A 24939-nucleotide genomic window follows, 5' to 3' on the forward strand; every position below is an offset into this window, starting at 1 on the left:
CCACCTCCCCCCACTCAGCCTCCTCCCAACTCACCCTGTGCTTCCATCTTCAATGATTGGTGCACATGTACCCCCAGTGACTCCAGACCCACAACAATGTGGTTGACTCTTAAATGCGCCTGAGGAAGGGCAATTAGGGATGAGCAATAAATGCTGGCCTAGCCAGTGATGCCCATATTCCATGAATGAATAAGAAAAAGGTCCCTCTGCTCCCCTTTAAAATTGTTTCATAATTTATTTTATATTGTCTCTCCTCTTTCTTCCTATCAAAATGAATCACTTCACACTTCTCTTTATCATTATTATATTAATAGGTGCAATACATCCAAGTTTTGCATCTTATGAAAAATTTGAAAATGTGCCTTATACACTCAAGTCTAGGTCATCAAAATAGACCAAAAAAAGCAAGTTTCTGGGGAACCCCACCCCTCCAGTTTGGAAAACAGCCGTTTGCCACTATTCTCTGTTTCCTCTCACTCAGCCAACTTTGTATCCATGCTGTCATTCTCCCTCTTATTCCATGGGTTTGACTTTACTGACAAGCCTGTTATGTGGCACTTTATCAAATGCCTTTTAGAAGTCCATGTATACCACGTTAACTGCATTACTTTTATCAGCCCTCTCTGTAACCTCATCAAAAAGATCAGTCATGTGCAAAAGGCATGAATATCAAGTTCAGATCACAAGGAGAGCTATTATTACACCTCTTGGTTATGTGATCTTATTGGATACTGGACAGTACCAGAGTTCAGACTGCTACAGGAATGATGAGAACTGCTGAATCTGAGACGATACTTACAACAAGACTATAAAGTTGTAATAACCGTTTAATACAAAACACAGAAAGTAAACAAACTGAATGTTTCATGATGTTTAGGTAATCAGTTAACAGTCATTCCTACCTTCCCCTTGTACATATATAGACTGAGGTAATTTCCCTGTGGACTGTTGACATGGAAAAGGACAGCATTCTGGCTTCGAGGGCGCACTTCAAACAGAAGCTCAAAATCCTTGCCCACCACAAATGAGTTATCTGAAAACAAGCATTCAGGTATCAGTAGTGAGGGATAAGATGTTACAACATTGTTCATGATATTTATGGCAATGTGCTAAGCTAGTGGATGTTGGGGTGCTTGCACTTGTGAATCCTTACCAGATTAATCTGCACTTTCAACCAGTCTGACAAAGGCAAGTACTGAACAGAGTAAAGTGGAAAACAAGAAAGAACTAGGGAAAGTACTTTTTTGAATTGTAGTCACTGTTGTAATAATGTGATAATGCTCTGTTTTAGTAATGTTCATTGAAGGATAAATATTACACAGGACACCACTCCCTCAGTACTCCCCTCCAACAATGCATAGCTGCCTCAGTACTGCCCCTCCAACAATGCGGCGCTACCTCATGACTGAACCTTCAACAGTGCAGAGCTCTCCACTGACCTTCCAATGGTGCAGTACTCCCTCAGTTTTGACCCTCTGACAGTGCAGCACTCCCTCAGTATCAACCCTCTGACAGTGCAGCACTCCCTCATTACTGCACTGGGAGTGTTAGTCTAGATGTAGTGATCAAATTCCTGGAGGGGGACTTGAATCCACAAATCCTGACTAAGAGGTGAGATGAGACCTACTAATTAGTTCACTTTCCTAATATGTGTTTGCAAAAAACATTTTTCAGAATGTTGGAAGAGATTTTTTTTAAAGCAGAAAGTAAAATTAAGTTAAGGATTTAACAAACCTAAAACAACATATCCTCCTTCGGCTGAGAAATAAGCCCCTTGCTCAAAGTTGCTTTCGAAGCATGGCGTGACTCCAAACGTGCGCACAGGGGAATGCAGTTGATTACCATCCAGCTTAAAGTTTCTTAGACATCCCTGGAAACTGTGTCGTTGTGGCTGCTTGGCAAGTAAAAGATAATCAATGGAATAGAATTACAACCACAAAAGTAGTTTTCGGGTTATTTGTCAACTAAATCTAAATCAGGAGCCTATTTAAGTGACAAGGTCCTCAATATTTACGGCAATTCATTCCTATTTTCCTTTGGGCCAAAAGCAACAGTTCATTTAACTCAGGCTCCATTCAACAGGACCAGTACGCCTTGCATTACTATATAATTGAGAACTGAAAATCCTGATAATGGGTTATTGACCTGAATTCTACAGCACAGAGGTGGCCAGCCTATCATGCCATGCTGACCAGTTGGGCCCACTCCACTGCTGTTTCCCATTGTCTTTTATCAAGAACATAGGAACAGAAGAAACAGCAGCAAGAGTAGGCCACACAGCCATTCAAACCTGCTCCCCTATTCGATAAGATCATAGCTGATCTTGGTCTCAACTCCACTCTCCTGCCTGTTCCCCATATTCCTCGAGTCCTCTATGTTTAAAAAAATGTGTGTTAGCCTTGAATATATTCAATAAGTTTCTCCCCTTCAAGTGTTTATCCAATTCCTTTTTCAAGTTACTGCTGAATCAGCTTCCGTCTCTATTTCAGACAGCGCATTCCAGATCATATCTCACTGAATCTTCTACTATAACATTACTAATTAACCCTGCTTCATTGCACAATACTAGATCTGAAATAGCTTTCTCTCTAATTGGTTCCACAACATATTGCTCCAGGAACTATCACAAAAGCATTCGACAAATGCATCTTCTGGACCACGTTTTCCACTTTGGTCCAATCTATATGAAGATTAAAGTCCCCCACAACTATTACATTGTCTTTGTTACCAGCCCCAATAATTTCTTGTTTAATGCCCTGTCTAACAGTATAATTACTATTATAAACTATTCCCACCAGTGTTTTCTGACCTTTGCTGTTCCTGTTTCTACTTCCTGATTTTCTGAGCCAATATCCTTTCTCACTGATGCCCTTATGTGTTCCTTTATTATCAGGCATACCCCTCCTCCTTTACCCTTTTGCCGATCTTTCCAAAATGATGTGCAGCCTGGAATATTTAATTCCCAATCTTGGTCACCTTGCAACCATGTCTCTCTCATGGCAATTAGGTCAAAACCATTTATCTCTATTTGTACCACCAGTTCACCTATCTTATTGTGAATGCTCCGGGAATTCAGATATAATGACTTCATTTTTTTTAAACTGCCATTCCCTGAATGCACCTTACTCTGAAGCACTATCACTGTTAAACTCTCCGTCCCTCCCTGTACTATGCAGCTTGTCTTTTCCCACATTGATATAATTTCCTATTCCTCAACTTTTATCTTTGAATTTCTGAATCTCCCTTCACCTAAATCCTCCTCCTCCGTTAGTTTAAAGCCACTTTTTCCTATTCAGAACAATATTTGGCTCGTGCACTTTTATGTTTGCATGTTCTGTCCCTTCCTGTCATTCCGGTTATTGTTACCCTTATCGCTAACCACATTACTGCCCTGTCTTTTTTCTTTAACATTCCAAATCTCCCCTCATGAACCTTCCCCCTTGCACACCCTACCCCCTCCCAACTATTTAGTTTCAAGCTCTCTTTATGGCCCTAGTTATACAGGTATACAACAATTAGAACCTGGCCCTTAATACCCCATTTATGTCTACTGGGGATACTTGTATTTGATGGGGTGCGGGTGCCCATTGCGATGGGTAGATGGAACTCTTTAGACAATTACGAGGAAGGTAAGGGGAAGCTCAGCTAGTCCTCCCTAACAAGTGACTTAAGAATCTCACATGAAGCTTGAGTTAGAATCTACCCTACCACAATTAGCATTTATATAGCTCCTTTAATATAAGGCACATTACAGGAGCATAATCAGACAAAATCTGACACAGGACCACATGAGGAGATAGTAGAACAAGTGACCAAAACCTTGTGACCAATATGCCATAAACAAGTAAAGAAAATAATCAAAAAGGCAAATGAATGCTCTGACCTTTATATCCAGAGTACTAGAATACAATGGGGTAGAAATATGCTTTAGTTATACAAAGGCCTGGTTAGCCCACACCTGCAAACAGTTCTGTGTAGTATCTTAGGAAGGATATATTAACCTCGGAGGGATTGTAGAGTAGATTTATCAAAATGATAACTGGATTCCAAGGGTTCAATTACAAGGAGAGGAAGTTAAAGGATAATTTGATCGAAGTTTTCAAGATATTATGGAGAACAGGGTAGGGTAGACAGATAAACTGTTTCTGTTGGTTGGGGAGTCGAGGATTAAGTGGCAGAGTCTAATAATTAGAGCCAAATCTTTCAGGACTGAAATTAGGAAACACTTCCATACACAAGGGCTGGGATTTTCCCATCCTACCCGCTGCAGGGATCTTCTGGTCCCACCGAAAGTCACAGTGAGGTCAGGAAATCCCGGCCAAAGGATGGCAGAAGTTTGCAACTCTCTTCCGCAAACGGCAATTGATGCCAGATCAATTGCTAATTTTAAATCTGAAATTGATAGATTTTTGATAAAATTTTGCATTAAGGAATATGGGGCAAAGGCAGATATACGGAGTTAGGTCACAGATCAACCATGATCTCACTGAATAGTGGAACAGGCTGAGGGGGCTAAATGGTCTCTTACTGTTCTTATGTTCCCATGGTCAAAGAGGTAAGATTTATAAGAGGAAAAAGGGACAGAGAATTTTAGGGAGGGAATTCCAGAGCTAAGGGCCTTGGCAGCTGAAGGCACAGCTGCCATCGGTGGTGCAATCATAATCAGGGATGTGCAAGAGGCCACAAGTGGAGGATTGCTGAGATCTTGGTGGGTTGTATGGCTGGGGGAGGTTGCAAAGATAGGAAGGGAGCAAAGCCATGGAGGGATCTGGATGCAAATTGCCAATTTCACATTACCTTCTTATTGCGTCGCCTTTTGCTTGGAGGTAACCCACCCAGATAAAATGGAGATTCAACTTTCAAGAGTGGACTACTGGCCATGCTGTCCTGACGTGTCCGGAGGCCATCAATAATGAGCTTTCCCTTGTTATTTTCTCTGCTAAATACCACCTTAAAAAAAAGGTCATAAAAATTGTAAATTATGCATATAGCAGTGCAGGAATTCACAGAACATAATACTTAGTTATTCAATGCTTTTTTTTTTGTAAATTTTATTACAGCATGAATTCTTTTAACCCAAGCCACATTTTTCTTAACTTATTTTTAAGTTTTTACATTCAGGATTGTGAAATTTTAACAAAACATGGATGGATTAGGTATTTTTCATGGAAAGGATATGAGATGCTTTACCACAAATAGCTGTTGCAGCTGACGCAGTCATGACATTAAAGCTGGACTAACACTCAGAGAAACACTCAAGAGAGTTGGTAAACAGCAGGAAAATGGAACTAGTTTAGGATTCTCCAGTTGGGAGGATTGTCGGATGGATTGAATGGTCTTCTTCAGCCCTGTGTTTTGGTAATTCAAATTTCTATGAAAATGTCCGATATGTTAATTGTAAAATCCAATGTACAGGTTATGGACTAGCTCTCTGTTCACCTTTTTGGGTTGGCAGCTTGCCTTTTGTATTGCTGTGGCCAAAATATCAACAACAACTTACACTTATATAGCACATTTAATGTAGTCAAGGATCTTCACAGGAACATTATCAGGTAAATTTTGACACCAAACCACATAAGGAGATAAGGTGGCCAAAACCACGCAAACTGTAGTTTTTAAGGAGTATCTTAAAGGTGAAGAGAGGTGGTGATGCGGAGTTTAGGGAGGGAATTCCAGTGTTTAGGGGCAAAGCAGCTGAAAGCATGGCCAATGGTGGAGAGAAGGAACTGTGGATGTGAAAGAGGCCCGAACTGAAGGAGCATAGGAATCTCGGAGGATTGTAGGGCTAGATAAGATTACAAACCTAGTGAGGGATGAGACAATGATTTTGGACAAGTGATAAACAAACAGTACAGATTGGTAAAAGTACCTATTTCATGTACAATCATATATTTGGAGCTACTAGCTGTTGTTTCGTTACTTACTGTATGCCACTGTCCATCATTGTGTTTAGCTTTGCTCTTAATTTTCAGTTGCTTCCCGTCAAAAGCAAAGGAAAAGAAGAAACGGCCTCTTGAAACATAAAGCGTCATGTAAGATTTCCCCGATTTATCTGCTACATAAAAGATGGTTCCTTCTGGTGCAACCGTTCGCACATCGATGGAGAATTTGGACCTAAAAAATGTAAAATATCGCATTTAAAATATATCCTTTTGTTATGTTGCTCAGTGAGAGTCAGGTGGTGCTCTGTTTTCTAACACAAGTACCAAGCCACACAAGACATGATATACTTTCTTTTAACTACTTATGGCACCCACAAAGTATGCAACACGTGAAACATGACAGCTGTTATAGAAACATTGATATCAATAGATTTATAATTAAAATACAAGTGCTAAAATAAGATCTCATTTTACCTCTCTTTAAATGATTCAGGAAAAGAGTCATACTCCAATCTGCTATCTGGTGAATCTCCAAATTGATAGGCACCATTGATTGCTTTTGGTTGCCATGGCAACTGACACCCTTTAAAGTCTTGTCCTGCATTTTCCTTCACTGAATGATCAGGAACAACTTTATGATTCTTTCCATTCTGTGACAAAAGAAACATTTCATCAACATACATTTGTTTATTGATTTTACTCAGGCTGCCGCATACACCAAGAACGTTTTCATACCTTATTCACTTTAACTGTCTCTTGACCATTCCATTTTCTGCCCTCTTTCAACATGAGCATTTCTGGGGCTCTCTGTTGGGGACAGGTGTCCAGGTACACTCCAGTGTCCTCAGTAGAAATTGCCAAATTTTCAACTGTGGGCAACTGATTATTCCTAAAGGCAAAGAGTTGAGATTAGCCAGGTCCTTTCCAACCCCAAATCATCTGTTTAGAGCAGCAATGTTATCCATGTATTCGAGAAAATCACCATTAAAAGATGGAAAATTAATTAGAGTAATGAATTATTTGGGTAAACCAGTAAGATAGGCTAACATAAAAAAGCTGAAATATATACTTTCTAATACAAGAATACATTGTTCACCCCTGTGTCTTTTTATTCATTCATGGGATGTGGGCATCGCTGGCTAGACCAACATTTATTGCTCATCCTTAATTGCCCTGGAGAAGATGTTGGTCAGCTGCCTCCTTGAACTGCTGCAGTCCTGTGCTGTGGCGTAGGTACACTACAGTGCTGTTAGTTTGTGGAGGGGGAGTTCCAGGATTTTGAGAGTGAAGGAACAGCGATATATTTCCAAATCAGGATGATGAGTGGCTTGCAGGGAAACTTCCAGGTGGTGGTGTTCCCATTTGTCTGTTGCCCTTTTCCTTCTAGATGGTAGTGGTTGTGGATTTGGAAGGTGCTGTCTAAGGAGCCTTGGTGAGTTCCTGGACTGCATCAAGGAGAGGTGGTGGCATAGTGGTACTTACTCTGGACTAGTAATCCAAAGACCCAGGGTAATGCCTGGGTTCAAATCCCACCATGGTGGAATTTGAATTCAATAAAAATCTAATGATAACCATGAAGCCATTGTCAATTTATGGAAGGAAATCTGCTGTCCTTACCTAGTCTGGCCTATATGTGACTCCAGGCATACTAGTACACAGGTCCCAGAAGACAGCAGTTCAAGTAGACAAGGTTATAAAGAAGGCATATGAAATGCTCTCCTTCACTGGTAGAGGTATAGAATATAAAAGTAAGGATATAATGTTGGAATTGTATAAAACACTGGTAAGGCCACAACTGGAGTATTATGTGCAGTTCTGGTCACCACATTACAGGAAGGTCATAATAACTCTGGAGAGAGTACAGAGGAGATTTACAAGAATGTTGCTAGGGTTAGAAAAGTGTAGCTACGAGGAGAGATTAGATAGGTTGGGGTTATTTTCCTTAGAACAAAGAAGGCTGAGAGGTGACTTGATTGAGGTGTACAAAATTATGAGGGGAATAGATAGAGTGGACAGGATAAAATTGTTTCTCTTGGTGGAGAATTCTAGAACCGGGGACATAGATTCAAGATAAATTGCAGAAGGTGTAGGGGAGACATGAGGAAGAACTTTTTTTTTTACGCAGAGGGCAGTGGGTGTCTGGAATTCGCTGCCCAAGTTGGTGGTAGAGGCAGAAACTTTAAACTCTTTTAAAAAGTACCTGGATCTGCACCTAAAGTGCTGTAAGCTGCAGGGCTATGGGCTGGGTGCAGGAAGGTGGGATTAGAAAGGGCACCTGGATATCCTCGGGCTGGCATGGACAAGATGGGCCGAATGGCCTCCTTCTGTGCTGTAACTTTTCTATGGTTCTAAGCCGAACAAGCCTTTTGGTTGTACCGTCAGGATCTTTCCATCAGTGTGTGTCAAATTCCACCACCAAGATTGTCTTATCTGAGCACAAGATTAAGGACTGAAATACTATATAGTCCCATTCCGTGGTAAGAGTCATGGCATCAATCTTAGATCCTTTGGTAGCACTATTGCCTTTGAGTGAAATGTCCTAGCACTCAGTTACAAAGTCGATAAGCACCGGAAGCAACAAGTGCAAACTCAGCCCTGTCGACATTGCAAAGTCCTTCTTACTAACATCTGGGGACTTGTGCTAAAATTGGGAGAGCTGTCTCACATATTAGTCAAGCAACAGCCCGACATGGTCATACTCATGGAATCGTACCTTACAATGTCCCAGACACCACCATCACCATCCCTGGGTATGTCCTGTCCCACCGGCAGAACAGTCCCAGCAGAGGTGGCAGCACAGCGGTATCCAGTCAGGAGGGAGTTGCCCTGGGAGTCCTCAACATCGACTCTGGACTTCATGAAATCTTATGGCATCTGATCAAACATGGGCAAGAAAACCTCCTACTGATTGCCACATACCATCCACCCTCAGCCGATGAATCAGTAGCTCCTCCATGTTGAACACCACTTGGAGGAAGCATTGAGGATGTCAAAAGCACAGGAAGTACTCTGGGTGAGGGACTACTGACCGAGCTGGCAGAGTCCTAAAGGATCATAGCTGACAGACTGGGTCTGCGGCAGGTGACTCCAATCAGTGGAGAGTTTTCCCCCTGATTCCTACTGACTCCAGTTTTGCTAGGTCATCTTGATGCCACACTCGGTCAAATGCTGCCTTGATGTCAAGGGCAGTCATCCTCACCTCACTCCTGGAGTTCAGCACTTTTATCCATGTTTGAACCAAGGCTGTAATGAGGTCAGGAGCCGAGTAATCCTGGTGGAACCAAAACTGAGCATCAGCGAGCAGGTTATTGCTAAGCAAGTGCCATTGATAGCACTGTTGATTACACCTTCCATCACTTTACTGATGGGAATCAAGAGTAGGTTGATGGGACGGTAATTAGCCAGTTTGGGTTTGTCCTGCTTTTTGTGTGCAAGACATACCTGGGCAATTTTCCACATTGCCAGGTAGATGCCAGTATTGTAGCTGTACTGAAACAGCTTGGTTAGGGGCATGGCAAGTTCTGGAGCACAAGTCATCAGTATTATTGCTGGAATATTGTCAGGGCCCATGGCCTTCGCAGTATCCAGTGCCTTCAGCCATTTCTTGATATCACATGGAGTGAATTGAATTGGCTGAAGACTGGTATCTGTGATGCTGGGGACTGCTGAAGGAGGGAACCAACAAGAGGGAAAAACGTACTTGACCTCACCCTCACCAATCTGCCTGTTGCAGATGCATCTGTCAATTGCAGCATCAGTAGGGGTGACCACCGTAAAGTCCTTGTGGAGACAAAGTCCTGTCTTCACATTGAGGATACTCTCCATCATGTTTGGCACTACCACCTTGTTAAATGGGAGACATTTCGAACAGATCTAGCAACTCAATACTGGGCATCCATGAGGCGCTGTGGGCCATCAGCAGCAGCAGAATTGTACGCACACACAATCTGTAACATTATGGCCTGGCATATTCCCCACTCTCTCATTACCATAAAGCCAGGGGATCAACCCTGGTTCAATGAAGAGTGCAGGAGGGCACATCAGGAGCAGCACCAGGCACACCTAAAAATGAGGTGTCAACCTGGTGAGGCTACAACACAGGACTACTTGCATGCCAAACAGCATAAGCAGCAAGTGATAGACAGAGCTAAGTCAACCCACAACCAATAGATCAGATGTAAGCTTTGCAGTCCTGCCACGTTTAGTCGTGAATGGTGGTGGACAATTAAACAACTGATAAGGCTGAAGCATTTGCCACAACCTTCAGCCAGAAGTACCAAATGGATGATCCAAATTGGCCTCCTCTGGATGACCCCAGCATCACAGATGCTAGCCTTCAGCCAATTCGAGTCACACCAAGATATCAAGAAACGGCTGAAGGCACTGGATACTGCAAAGGTTATGGGCCCTGACAATATTCCTGCAATAGTACTGAAGACTTGTGCTCCAGAACTTGCTGCACCCCTAGCCAAGCTGTTCCATACAGCTACAACACTGGTATCTACCCGGTTATGTGAAAAATTGCCCGGCTATGTCCTGTCCACAAAAAGCAGGACAAATGCAACCCAGCTAATTATTGCCCCATCAGTCTACTCTCGATCATCAGCAAGTGATGAAAGGGGTCATCGACAGTGCCATCAAGCAGCCCTTGCTTAGCAATAACCTGCTCGTTGACACTCAGTTTCTGTTCCCCCAGGGTCACTCAGCTCCTGACCTCATTTCAGCCTTGGTTCAAACATGGATAAAAGAGCTGAACTCCTGAGCTGAGGTGAGAGTGACTGCCCTTGACATCAAGGCAGCATGTGACCAAGTGCAGTATCAAGGAACCCTAGAAAAATTGGAGTCAATGGGATTCGGGGGAAAGCTCTCTGCTGGTTGGAGCCATCTTCAGCTGCTTCATCAATGACCTTCCTTCCATCATAAGGTCAGAAGCAGGGATGTTCGCTGATGATTGCACAATGTTCAGCACCATTCGCGACTCCTCAGATACTGAAGCAGTCCATGTCCAAATGCAGCAAGACCCGGACAATATCCAGGCTTGGGCTGACAAGTGGAAGAAACATTCGCGCCACACAAGTTTTGGGCAATGACCATCTCCACCAAGAGAGAATCTAACCATCATCCCCTTGACATTCAATGACATTACCATCGCTGAATCCTCCACTATCAACATTCTGGCGTTTACCATTGACCAAAGACTGAACTGGACTAGCCATATAAATACTCTGGCTACAAGAGCAGATCAGAGGCTAGGAATCCTGCCGTGATTAATCACCTCCTGACTCCCCAAAGCCTGTCCATCATCTACACAGCACAAATCAGGAGTGTGATGGAATACTCTCCTCTTGCCTGGATGAGTATAGCTCCAAGAACAGTCAAGAAGCTTGACACCATCCGGACAAAGCAACCTGCTTGATTGACACCCCATGCACAAACATTCACTCCCTCCACCATTGATGTACAGTGACAGTAGTGTATACCATCTACAAGATGCACTGCAGGAACTCACCAAGGCTCCTTAGACCGCACCTTCAAAACCCATGACCGCTACCATCTAGAAGGACAAGGGCAGCTGATAAGATAGGAATACCACCACCTGGAAGCTCCACTTCAAGCCATTCATTATCCTGACTTGGAAATATATCTCTGTTCCTTCACTGTTGCTGGGTCAAAATCCTGCACTCCCTCTCTAACAGCACTGTGGGTCTACCTACACAACGATTCAAGAAGACAGCTCACCATTTCCTTCTCAATGGCAATTAGGGATGGGCAATAAATGCTGGCCTAGCCAACAATGCCCACGTCCAATTAACAAATAAAAAAAAGCACAGAAACAGGCCATATTGGTCTGTATTGATTTTAATGGTCTACACAAACCACCTCCCACCCTAATCCATCTAACCCTCTCAGCATATCCTTTCTCCAACATATATTTATCCAAGTTACCCTTAAAGGCTTTAATGCTATTCCCCTCAACAATTCTCTGTAGTAAATTAACATTTCTCAATGTCAGTTGAAATGAGTTACATTTGCCCTTTGCTGATTGGTTGAATGAGAGAGAGTGAATAATTTACCTTCGTAGAAACACATTGCTAATGCAGCCATCAAAGTTCCTTGTGTCTTTGTCTCCACCCAGGTATACCGACATTTTTGGGGCAGGCTGGCCCAATCTTAATTCTGCTGTTTTGTTTTCTGAATCATCTATATTCAGATAGACCCTGAAAGTTTTTTTTCGAAAAAAAGACAAAGTGGTAAATACAGAGCAGCTGATTCTCAAAAAGTAAAGAGCACAAAAGTGATGATGAATATTTATTTATACGAAACATTACATAGAATGTACAGGTCCGGCCCTCAGCCAGACTGGTTTGAGTTTCCATCTCCCCTATATTTCCATCCCTTCCCTACATGTCATTATCAGTTTATCCTTTATTCCTTTCTCCCTCTTGTAGCTTCCCCTTAAATGCATCTACAATATGCACCTCAACCATTTGACATGGTAGCAATTACTCAGGTTACAGCTAATCAAGAAAATAGTTATAAACCAATACAATTAGGAACGTACCTAGAAACCATCAAGTTCTAAATAATAACTTAGATTTTTAAATCTATTTTAACAAATTTTAACTGCTGCACCATTGGTTGTGCCTTCAGTTTCCTAAGTCCTATGCTCTGGAATTCTCTCCCTACATCTCTCCACCTCTCAAGCAATACTTAAAACCTACTTCTTTGACCAAGTTTTCATCATCTGACCTAATATCTCCTTCTATCTTTCCCCACAGCCTTGACTTTTCCTCTTAAAGTATTTATCCCATTCCCCATTACTGCTGAGTCTGCTTTATCACCCTTTCAGGCAGCCCATTCCAGATCATAACAGTTCATTTTGTAAAAACTTCCCTCTTGTCTTCCCTCTGGTTCCATTGCAGAAACAGTGGGCCTGATTTTAACTCTGTGTAAGTGGATGCGTTTTGAGTGAGTCAAAATCTTGCTCAGTTTCTCAATATTCACTCTACCAAAATCCTTCATGATTTTTTAGACCTCTATCAAATTTCCCCTTCACCTTCTCTGCTTTAAGGAGAGCAATTCCAGCTTCTTCAGCCTGTCCACATAACTGAAGTCCCTCATACCTGGTACCATTCTAGTATATATCCTCTTCACACTCTCCAAGGCCTTGACATCCTTCCTAAAGTGTGGTGCCCAGAATTAGGCCCAATACCAACTCAAGCCTAACCAGTGATTTCTAATTGTCAGTTATTTTGCAATATATTTTATTCAATCATAATTATAAAATTTAATAAAATGTTTTGAAAACAACCTCATGGGAAGTAATTCCCATGCTGCGCGCGTGTAGATTTTGGCCTAAAAGTTTATCCTTATTTTGTTTGTTGCCCATTCCTAATTGCCCCATCACTGAGTGGCTTGCGAGGCCATTTCAGAGGATAGTTAAGAGTCTGGATGTGATCTGGAGTCATATGACAGCCAGACCAGGTAAGGATGACAGATTTCCTTTTCCCAAAGGACATTAGCGAACCAGATGGGTTTTTAAGACAAGTGATGATAGTTTCACAGTCACCATTACTGAGCCTAGTTTTCAATTACAGATTTTATTAATTAGATTTAAATTCCACCTGCTGCCATGCCCCCAGAGCATTAGCCTCGGCCTCTGAATTACTACTCCAGTGACATTATGACTGCGTCACCATCTCCTCCTATCCTGTGCTCTACTAAAGGAGACAAATCTCTGAATTGATAAAATGTGAAGAAAGCAATTGTAAGAAACATACCTATTTCCTCTCCTCTGGACTGATACATAATGGTTGGCACCATCATTGAAAGAGCTTTGAGATGTTAAGACTGTGCCCAGAATATTAACCTTCACTATGCCGTTTTCCAGCAAAACTTCAAAGTTATCCTACAAAATGAAATAAAATCTTTTATTTTCAGAATCAGAATCGATCAGTTTTGGTTATAAATTAAAAAGCCTGCCTCCAACCCACTGTGCTCCTGGCCAGCATAATATTAATGACAGATGAGGCTTCCATTAATAGTAGGCAGAAACCCATTTAAGATGCAGAGATCACAGTGTGATGACACCATTGGGTTGCAAAGTAAGAGTAATGAGCTAAAACATCTGTATATCATCTGCTATGTGTGTTGATGGGTTTTTGTTCTCCCTTTCAGTAATTAGATATAAACTGTGGTTCAGTGGATAACATTACTGTCTCTGACTAGGAGGGTGCTGCGTTTAAAGTCTTACTCCAGTGACTTGAACAGAAAGCCCAGGTTCATTTTCCAGTGCAGTACTGAGGTAGTGCTGCACTGCTAGAGGTGATGCCTTTCAGATGCAATGTCTCCCCTCTCAGGTGGATATAAAATATCCCAAGGGGGTAATAAATTAATTCAGTCCATTGTGCTGATGCCAACTCTTGAAAGAGCTATCTAATTAGTTCCACTGCCCCTTCTCTTTTCCCATAGTCCTGTATTTTTTTTCTTTTCCAAGTATTCATCCAAACCCTTTTGAAAGTTACTATTGAACTTGCTTCCACTTGGGTCAATATTTATCCCTCAATCAACCTCGTTAAAAAAAAATTACCTGGTCATTATCACATTGCTGTTCGTGGGAGCAAGCTGTGGGTCAATTGGCAGCTATGTTTACGACATTACAACGGTGACTACAATTCAACTTCATTGGCTGTAAAGAGCATTGACACATGCTGTGGTTCTGAAAGGCGCTATAGAAATGCCAATCTTATCTTTTCATTAATTTTTAATTGCCTGAGAAAGTTTAAAGTGGTGCTCAGTGCTGCATGCTTATTTCTGCTTTTCTTTTGATAATGACTAATTAACGTTATTGCAAAAAAATCTATTTTCCAGATTCATGTGTCTAAGGAGTATAACATTTAATTTAGGGATTGAAGTTTTAAATGTAAGATGAATGGAAACGCCTGGTGAGAGGCTGATATGCAGACCTGAAGTAATTGCCATTTAAAGGTTGGCCTGTGTTTATTTAATAACGTCAGAGTTGGTATGGAGGTAGGTTATGCAGAGAGGTAGCCTTTTGTTTCGGGTTTATCTGTGTGTGAGAAGCTCACAGAAACTATAAGTGAGCTTGGGAGCAGCTCTGAAACAGGCAGTTTATGTCTGGGGGGAGCTGGACAGCTTGGAAATAGGCAAAGAGAGAGACCGAGAGCAAAGCTGCCAGAAGCTGTAACGGAGCTGTACACCAGGAACAGAGGGGTGTTTCTGAGCTGGAGTCGCTAAGCAAGAATGCAGTAAACCCCATGGGATGTCCACAATTATGAAGTGCTTAAGGAGGGTTAGAGGGTTGTTTGGCCAAATGCTAATGGAAGGACCCCAAGAAATCTCACACCTCAGAGAATAGCTGACCACTGAATACGGAAGTGAATCAAAGTGAATTCCTGAGCGCTGTGGCACACCTTGGTTTGGTGCCAAGAGAAGTGAAGGAACCCTCAAGATCCTGTAACATATAGGGCAACTATTGGGTGGAAATAAATGTAGAATTGGAAGTGACCCTTTGAGATTTACGAGCCTAAAGAATAATTGTTTATGAAATATAGTGTCAATAGCACTACTTGTTTTGTTTCACTCTTGTACAATAAAAGTTTTTGTTTAAAATGTGAAACCTTGTGGCATAATACTTTGTTAATAACTGAGAGATTGATTTTCTTTTTCAGTTAATGGTCTCCCTTGAGACCATAATGTCTATATTATTCATGTGCATAAACTACTCAATTCTAAGCAAAAAATATTCTTAAAGAAAATTTGATATGCTTTGCTGCAGGATAATAATAGGCCATGTTGTTTAAAAAAAAGAGTTGGGCAGAGCAAGCCACCCGGTATATTTCTTACCTTTTCATAAGAAAACAGTAGACTGTTCAACTGGCTTGTTGAAAAGCCAAATCCAATGTGGAAGTTTTCAGGGAAGGATAAGTCAGCTGCAGAAAGGCCCAATAATCCACTACCATTAAAATGGGCAGTACGGACCAGCTAACAAAAGGAAAAATAGAAAACATTGTATTAGGTAACTATTTATGTCCATACAACATAAAAGGCCACACACCCATTGTGCCTGATCCAGCTCTTAAAAGAACTATACAAATTAGTCCCACTCACCTCTCTCCCCATAGTCCTGTAATTTGTTTCTTTCCAAGTATTTAACCAATACCTTTTGAAACATAGAAACTAGGAGCAAAAGTAGGTCATTCAGCCCTTTGAGCCTGCTCCGCCATTCAATATGATTATGGCTAATTCTCGATCTCAACACCATATTCCCGCTTTCTCTCCATACCCCTTGATGCCCCTAATATCCAAAAATGTATCAATTTCTTTCTTGAATATTCTCAGTAACCCGGCCCCCACAGCCCCCTGTGATAGAGAATTTCACTGGTTAACTGCCCTCTGAGTGAAGAAATTTTTCCTCATCTCAGTCCTAAATGGCCTTCCCCATATCCCTTGGTTCTAGACTCCCCAACCAGAGGAAACATCCTCCCTGCACCTAGTCTGTTATAATTTTATACATTTCGATCAGATCCCTTCTCATTCTTTTAAACTCTAGTGAGTATAGGCCTAGTCAAACCAACCTCTCCTCAGATGACAGTCCTGTCATCCCTGGTATCAGCCTAGTGAACCTTCGCTGCACTCCCTCTATGGCAACTATATCCTTTCTTAGGTAGGGAGAACAAAACTGCACACAATACTCCAGATGTGGTCTCACCAAGGCCTTGTATAACTGCAGTAAGACACCCCTACTTCTGAACTCAAATCTATCGCAACGAAGGCCAACATACAATTTGCCTTCCAAACTGCTTGCTGTACCTGCCTGTTTACTTTAATTGACTGCTGTACAAGGCCATCCAGATCCCTTTGTACGTCCATATTTCCCAATATATCACCATTTAAGTAATACTCTGCCTTTGTTTTTCACACCGAAGCGTATAACTTCAGATTTATCCATATTATACTCCATCTGTCATGTGTTTACCCACACACATAACTTGACTAAATCACCCTGAAGCCTCCTTGCAGCCTCCTCACAACTCACAACCCTGCCCAGTTTTGTGTCATCAACAACCTTGGAAATATTGCATTTGGTTTCCCCTTCCAAATTATTTATATATATCGTGAATAGCTGGGGCCCAAGCACTGATCCCTGTGGTACACCACTAGTCACCGCCTGCCATTTGGAAAAAGACCTATTTATCCCCGCTCTCTGCTTCTGATCTGTCAACCAATTCTCAATCCATGCCAGTATATTATACTCAATCCCAAGTGCTTTAATTTTGCCCACTAGCCTCTTTGTGGGACCTTTTCAAAAGCCTTCTTGAAATACAAATACACCACATCCACTGGCTCTCCCTCATCTATTCTACTAGTTACATCCTCAAAAAACTCCAGTAGATTAGTTAAGCATGATTTCCCTTTCATAAATCCCTGCTGACTTTGTCTAATGCCATTAATGCTTTCCAAGTGTTCTGTTACCACGTTTTTTATAATAGACTCTAGCATTTTCCCCACTACTGATGTTAGGCCAACTGGTCTGTAATTCTGTTTTTTTCTCTCCTTTTTTAAACTGTGTTGTTACATTTCCACCCTCCAATCTGTAGGAATTGCTCCAGAGTCTATAGAATTTTGGAAGATGACCACCAATGCATCCAATAATTCCAGGGCCACTTCCTTTAGTGCTCTGGGGTGTAGATTATCAGGCCCTGGGGATTTTTCAGCCTTTAACCCCATTAATTTCTCTAGCACCATATTTTTTTGCTATTACTAATTTTCTTCAATTCCTCCCTCTCACTGAACCCTTGGTTCCCTAACATTTCTTGGAAATTATTCCTGCCCTCTTTTGTGAAGACAAAACCAAAATGTGTGTTCAATTCTTCTGCCATATCTTTGCTCCCCATTATAATTTCCCCTGTTTCTGACTGTTGTCTTTGCTAATCTTTTTCTCTTCACATTATTTATAGAAGTTTTTAGTCAGTTTTTATGTTCCCTGCTAGTTTAGTCTCATACCCCATTTTCCCCTTCTTGATCAATCTTTTTGTCCACTTTTGCTGAATTCTAAACTGCTCCCAATCCTCAGGCTTGCTACTTTTTCTGACAATTTTATATGTCTCCTCTTTAGATCTAATACTATCCTAATTTCTTTGGTAATCCATGGTTGAGCCACCTTTCCTGTTTTATTTGAAAGTTATTATTGAGTCTGCTTCCACCACACATTAAAGCATTTCAGATAGTGATGCTTTTGAATTACTTGACTAACTTAGCACAATTATTTATGACAATAGCACAAGAGATAGGAGCAGGAGTAGATGATATGGCTCCTCATGCCTGGTCTACCATTCAATAGATCATGACTGATCTTGGGCTTTAACTCTACTTTCCTGTCCATTCCTCATATCCCTTGAATCCCTGAGAGATGAAAAATCTGTCTATCCCAGCCTTAAATGGAGCAACCACACCCCTTTGACATAGATATTTCCAAAGGTTCACAACTCTTTGAAGAAGAAATGTCTCCTCAGTACTAAATGATTGTCCTCTTTAGTTGAAAGTGTGCCCCTGCGTTCCAGATTCCTCAGCTGGCAGAAACAACATCTTGGTGTCTACCCTGTCAAGCCCCGTCAGAATCTTGTATATTTCAATTAGATCAGCTCTCATTCTTCTGAACTCCAAGAATATAGGCCCTATTTACTCAGCCTTTCATCATAGGGTAACCCTCTCATCCGAGGGACCAAACTATTAAATCTTAACCAGGTCTTAACTAAGTGATTGATAGGTGAGAGGCCTACGTATTACAATCCACGTGCTTCCTCTAATTTTTCAAGATTTCAGGAAAACGTTTTAGTTTCATGTGACTACCAAGCTATTACCCAAATTAATTTAGCAGAATATAACAATTTTAATATACCAATGAATTGTTAAGACTATCTCTGAAATTACATGAATAAAATGTGCAGTGATTAATGAATCAATAAATAAATAGGAAACTTAAGAAATTAATACTAGTATATTTTTATAAGAACACAAGAATTTGGAGCAGGGGTAGGCCATTTGGCCCTTCGAGCCTGCTCCGCCATTCAATAAGATCATGGCTGATCTGGTTGTGGTCTCAACCCCACTTTCCTGTCTGCCTCTCATAACCCTTAACTCCCTTGTCTATCAAAAATCTGCCTAACTCAGTCTTCAACATATTCAGCCTCCACTGCTCTCTGGGGGAGAGAAATCCACAAACAACTCTCCGAAAAAAATTTTGTTCATCTCCATCTTAAAAGGGAGACCTCTTATTCTTAAACTGTGTCCCCTAGTTCTAGTCTCCCCCAAAGAGGAACATCTCCCGTATCCACCCTATCACGTCTCCTCAGGATCTTATATGTTTCCATAAATTCACCTCTCATTCTTTTAAACTCCACTGGGTGTAGGCCCAACCTGTACAACCTTTCTTCAGGAGATAAATGAATAAACTCAAATCTTTTCCTGTTAATAAGCTTAAGCAGACTATGTGGCTTCATGGCTTCATATAGCAATATTTATTCCTCAATCAACATCGCTAAAACAGACTATGCGGTCACACTCTAATTTCTGCCTGTTGGAGGCTGCTGTGCATAACATGGCTGCCATATTTTCCCATATTACAACAATGACTACACTTCAAAGCACTTAATTGGCTGAGATGTCATGATATTGCAAAAGGTTTTACATAAGATAAAGTCTTTCTTTAGTTTAAAAAGTCACTGGGTGGAATTTTCGGTCCAGCCAGCAGTGGGCGGAGCCAGGAACAGAAAATCCCAGCCACTGTCTTCCACATGATTGGCTAACAAATCATCTAAAACCCTGAGGTATTTTGTTATTTTCTTTAGAGATATTCATTATTATCGATCATCAGCAGGAAATTAATACTAAAACTCACCAATAGTGCATGTGAGCAGCCTTTACTAACACCAACAATGTGTTCGACGGATAGATCTATGTTCCTACCATTAGCTTTCGGATTTTTCACACAGGCTCGTATGGATGTTTTTACAGGCATGTTTAATCTGAAATTAAAACATCAAAATAGAATTACACAGAACTTACAGGATAGCAAAAGACCACTCGACCCAACTGGTCCATGCTGTGTTTACGGTCTACACGAGTCTCCTCCTACCCTACTTAATGTCACCCATCATCTAACTCATATAAACACGTTAGCAAGTGCTGATGATTTTCAAATGTAGCAGCCTTTTGTAATTTTGGAAAATGAGATAGTGCAGCTTTTAAATATCTAAATGAAACATGATCAGTTATTGCTTCTTGGCTAATCAGTTTGACTGAGGGAAGTAATGAGAGGCCTCATTACACCGTACCCAACATGGTAATTGCACCTAATAAGTCTTTTCTTCTCTTCCCAACCTTATGGGCTGAATTTTGCCGTCGGCGAGCAGGGGGGGGGCGGGGCCCGGGGGCGGGGCCCGCTCGTCAACAGGCAAAACGATGCGGGATGATGTCGGGGGGAACCCATCCCATTTAAATCTTCAGGAAGGTGGGGGCACAGCGAAATCAGCTGTGCGCACGCCGACCTGTCAATGGCCAATTGAGGCCATTGACAGGGTAATTGAAACAATTAAAAGGACCTGCCCGTCCAACCTTAAGGTTGGTGGGCAGGCCAGGAGCCCAGGTGGGCTTCTGAAAAAACATAAAAAACTTTAATAAAGTTTTAGTGAAATTTATTAACATGTCCCATCTCATGTGACATTGTCACATGTTAAGGGTGTTTTTATTTTCCTATTTTTAAAGTTTACACAGATGTCAGTGATCTCCCTGAGGCTGCACTTCCTGAAGATTTAAATGGGATGGGTTCCCCCCGACATCATCCCGCATCGTTTTGCCTGTTGACGAGCGGGCCCTGCCCCCCCGCTCGCTGACGGCAAAATTCAGCCCATAATGTTGGGAAGAGAAGAAAAGACTTATTAGGTGCAATTACCATGTTGGGTACGGTGTAATGAGGCCTCTCATTACTTCCCTCAGTCAAACTGATTAGCCAAGAAACAATAATTGATCATGTTTCATTTAGAAATTTAAAAGCTGCACTATCTCATTTTCCAAAATTACAAAAGGCTGCTACATTTGAAAATCATCAGCACTTGCTAACGTGCGCATGCATGAAAGAGTGCACTCTCACATTTGGGGATCCCCCCCCTGCCCGCACAGGGAGCGCATAGCACTTCCCAGTGGACATCACGCTGGGCAGGCCTTAATTGGCCCGCCCACTTAAAGTGGCAGCGGGGCCTGCTTCTCCGGCAGGGATTGGCTTCCCACCCGCCAGAGATTGGGTCGGGCCCGTCCACCCGACAGGCAGGAAGTACTGCCCTATTTCTTTTCCTTCCATTCCTGAAGGTGATAACACACTATGGCATGATTATACTGCCAGTGCCATTCACTGCCCGTGGTCATTCTGAGAATGTGAATCTCGACAGTGAACGTCAATAAGTTATGTAATTCTAGAAGAGTGCAGCTCACCAGGTCTTGCCCTTTACTTCAGATTGAGACAAGAGCAGTTCCTAGATTGGGTGACTGGAGATGTCTTGCTGTCAGCCTAACTGAAGGCACCTAATACTGCACAGATTCAGGAGTGACCTGGAGTCTGGCCATTCTGTGTGGCCCAATATTAGAGTGAGCTACACAATTACTTTTTCAATTCAATGTTTAATTTCCAGTCCTGGTGACTTATCAACTTTACATACAGCCAGCCACATTTATCTAATGCTTCCTCTTTATTAAGTTTTAACCCATTCAGACACTCAACTACCTCCTCTTTCATTGTGACCTGGGAACATCATCTTCCTTGACGAAGACAGATGCAAAGTATTCATTTAGTACCTCAGCCATGCCCCCTGCCTCCAAGCGTAAATCTCCTTTTAGTTCCCTAATCAGCTCCACTCCTCTTATCACCATTAACTATTAATATGCATATAGAAATCTCTTGGATCCCCTTTTATGTTAGCCACCAGTCTCTTCTCATATTCTCTCTTTGCTTCTCTTACTTCTTTTTCCAGTTACCCTCTGATCCTTCTGCATTGAGCCTGGTTCTCAACTGTGTTATCCACCTTATAAATCTGTCATATGCACCATTTTTCTGCTTCAGCTTCATATTTATCTCTTTTGTCATCCAGGGAGCTCTGGATTTCTATGCCCTACCTTTCAACCTAATGGGAATGCACCTTGATATATCCAAAACCATCTTTTTAAAGGCAACCAATTGTTCCATTACTGTTTTGCCTGCCAATCTTTGCTTCCAATTTATCTGGGCCAGGTCTATTCCTACACCGTTGCAATTGAGCCTCCCCAGTGAATGAATTTTACTCTGGATTGCTCCTTGTCTTTTTCAACAGCCAACCTAAGCCTTATCATACAATTATCACTGTCTCCTAAATGTTCCCCTATTGACACTTGATTCACTTGACCCACCTCATCCCCCTGAACCAAATCTGCCAAATTTTCCTTGTTGGACTGGAAACATACTAATCTGGAAAATTCTCTTGAACATGCTGTAGAAACTCTTGCCCATCTCTTCTTTTTAGATGATTACTATCCCAGAATCTCAGAATTAAGTTGTAGAAGGAGGCCATTCAGCCCATTGTGTCTGGCTCTCTGAGCATTTTAACCCAGTGCCAATCTCCTACCTTTTCCCTGTAACCCTGCACATTGTTTCTATTTAAATAATCTAACAATTCCCTCTTCAGTGCCTCAATTGAACCTGCCTCCACCACACTTCCTGGCAGTGCATTCCAAACCTTTTTCTCACCTCACATTTGCTTCTTTAGGAAAAAACTTTAAAACCGTGCCCTCTGGTTCTCGATCTGTTTACGAGCAGCAAGAGTTTCTCCCTATTTAGTCTGTCCAGACCCCTCATGATTTTGAAAACTTCTATCAAGTATCCCCTCAGCCTTCTCCTCTCCGAGGAAAACAGTTCTAACTTCTCCAATCTTTCCTCATAACTGGAGTGTCTCATCCCGTAAACAATTCCAGTCTACATTCAAGTAAAGTCCCCCATTATAATTACTCTATAATTCATGTACCTGTTTGATCAAGAATCCAGTCACTTGTCCTAGTATCTCATGTAGCTTGGTATTAAATCCTGTTGGATAACACTCCTATGTAGCATCTTAATGGAGCATTTTACTATCTTAAATGTGCTATAAAATGCAAGTTGTTGATGTTGTCATCTTGCACTGCTCAGCAAGGGGAGATCGGCAGAGCTGCCAGGTGAAATGGCATGAACAGTTAGGAAGAATTGCAGGAGAATTTGTTCATTTTAATTAATTTATTCTTAAGATGTGGGTGTCAGGGGCAAGGCCAGCATTTATTGCTCATCCCTAATTGCCCTTGAACTGAGTAGCTTGCTAGGCCATTTCAGAAGGCAGCTAAGAGTCAACCACACTGGAGTCACACATAGGCCAGACCAGGTAAGGACGGCGATTTCTTTCCTTAAAGGACATTAGCGAACCAGATGGGTCTTTACGACAACCAATGATTCCACTAGCTGCTGGATTACTAGTCCAGTGACAATGCCACTCTGCCACTGACTTCCCCTACGTCAGTCTTCATTTCAGTTCCCTTGGCATAATGTGTCTCCACCGACCTCCTGCTGAAATTGTAGCTACAAAAATAGGGAGACCTCCATGGAAATTGAGAGGCCTGATTTTTATTTTCATATTTCATATTTATATCTCACAATAAGTTGAAACTACTCTTGCTCTAAAAAAACTTGTACAGAGAAACATTTGTTAAAAAGGCAATTATATCTTGCATCCAGCTTCCTTTTCAGAAAAAAAAAGAAAAGCACATCAACATACCCTTCCTGAAGATGTGATGGTATTCCTCCAAGGTAGTAATCAGGGAAATTCAACTCATTGAAAGCATCCTCGACATCCAAATATTTCTCAGCATTGACAAATACAACCACACGCTTGAGTTTGAGCATTAGGAGCTTGATCTTAAATTAAGTGGAAGTTGAAAAAAATTGTAAGTCTGAATACGATTTCAAATATGATAAAACTAATTAATTGCTAGATAAGGGTTGAGAGCTAGAAATTGTTAGCTTCTCTTCAGCTAAAGGTACATCTGAAAACTTTGGCTGGAATTTGCCAGCCTCTCATGTTGGTGGTCTCGCTGATGCGAATGGAGATTTCAATGGTTTACTGGCCCTGCCATGCGGGAACCCACCACAGTGCTGGAAAACTCCAGCCTTTGAGTCTTCAGCAATAGCTTTTTTTCTCTGAAAAATATTTTTAGACTGAGTTAATTCAAAACCACTTTTGAAATATTGTCAGGAAGCAGAGTTTCATGAAAATACCATTCAGCACCTCACAAAGTGTGAACCTAGTACTGAAGCAAGCTGTTCATCTGCAGGAATATAATGCATTAAATACCACTAATACTTAAAAGCAGAGAAGTTACGTTAAAATTATATAGAAACTTGATGAGAACACTGCACAAGGGTCTGGTCTTCATATTACGAAAAGGTCATAAAAGCACTGATGAAAGGACAAACAGTTAAGAGGTTAATGCCAGAGCTGAGAGGTATAACTATCATAAAAGATTAAGCAGGATGAGGTTCATTTCTCCAGTAAAGGGAAGTGATTTAACAGAGATCTTTCAAATTATGAAGGAGCTTGATAGGGTAGATGTGGAGAAGATGGGTAGATCTGGAGAAGATGCTTATGAGTGAGACCAGAAGTAGGGGCCATAAACATAAAGTAATCACTTAAGAATTCAGGAGGAATGTCTTTAGCGGAAAGTGGTCGGAATGTGGAAATTTTACCAATGGAGTAGTTGAGGTGAAAAGCATAGATGCATTTAATGAAAGTTAGATTAGCATATGAAGGAGAAAAGAATAGGAAGATATGCTGATATTGTCAGCTTTGGCTCAGCTGGTAGCATTCTCTCCCCCCAAGTCAAAAGATTCCAGGTTTAAGTTCCACCCAAGGACTTGAGTCACAAATAATCCACCACTCCACTCCAGTACTGAGGGAGGGCTGTACTGTCAGAGGTATAGTGTTTTGAA

At 41.5% G+C, this 24939-nt stretch overlaps 1 protein-coding gene across 1 annotated transcript in view; it reads right to left on the reverse strand.

The window, feature by feature from the left end:
• Positions 1 to 24939, reverse strand: part of LOC121279009 (laminin subunit alpha-3-like) — a 509546-nt gene that overhangs the window by 17547 nt on the left and 467060 nt on the right. Inside the window, exons 64-74 of the mRNA XM_041189741.1 lie at positions 23729 to 23868; positions 19804 to 19930; positions 15750 to 15887; positions 13664 to 13791; positions 11957 to 12100; positions 6618 to 6771; positions 6357 to 6532; positions 5925 to 6114; positions 4798 to 4950; positions 1735 to 1894; positions 903 to 1033 (exon numbers count right to left, since the gene is read on the reverse strand). Coding sequence (XP_041045675.1) covers positions 903 to 1033; positions 1735 to 1894; positions 4798 to 4950; positions 5925 to 6114; positions 6357 to 6532; positions 6618 to 6771; positions 11957 to 12100; positions 13664 to 13791; positions 15750 to 15887; positions 19804 to 19930; positions 23729 to 23868 — 1641 coding nt within the window. The remainder of the gene's footprint in view (positions 1 to 902; positions 1034 to 1734; positions 1895 to 4797; positions 4951 to 5924; positions 6115 to 6356; positions 6533 to 6617; positions 6772 to 11956; positions 12101 to 13663; positions 13792 to 15749; positions 15888 to 19803; positions 19931 to 23728; positions 23869 to 24939) is intronic.

Source organism: Carcharodon carcharias, chromosome 6, assembly GCF_017639515.1.
Source record: "Carcharodon carcharias isolate sCarCar2 chromosome 6, sCarCar2.pri, whole genome shotgun sequence".
Lineage (NCBI taxonomy): Eukaryota > Metazoa > Chordata > Chondrichthyes > Lamniformes > Lamnidae > Carcharodon > Carcharodon carcharias.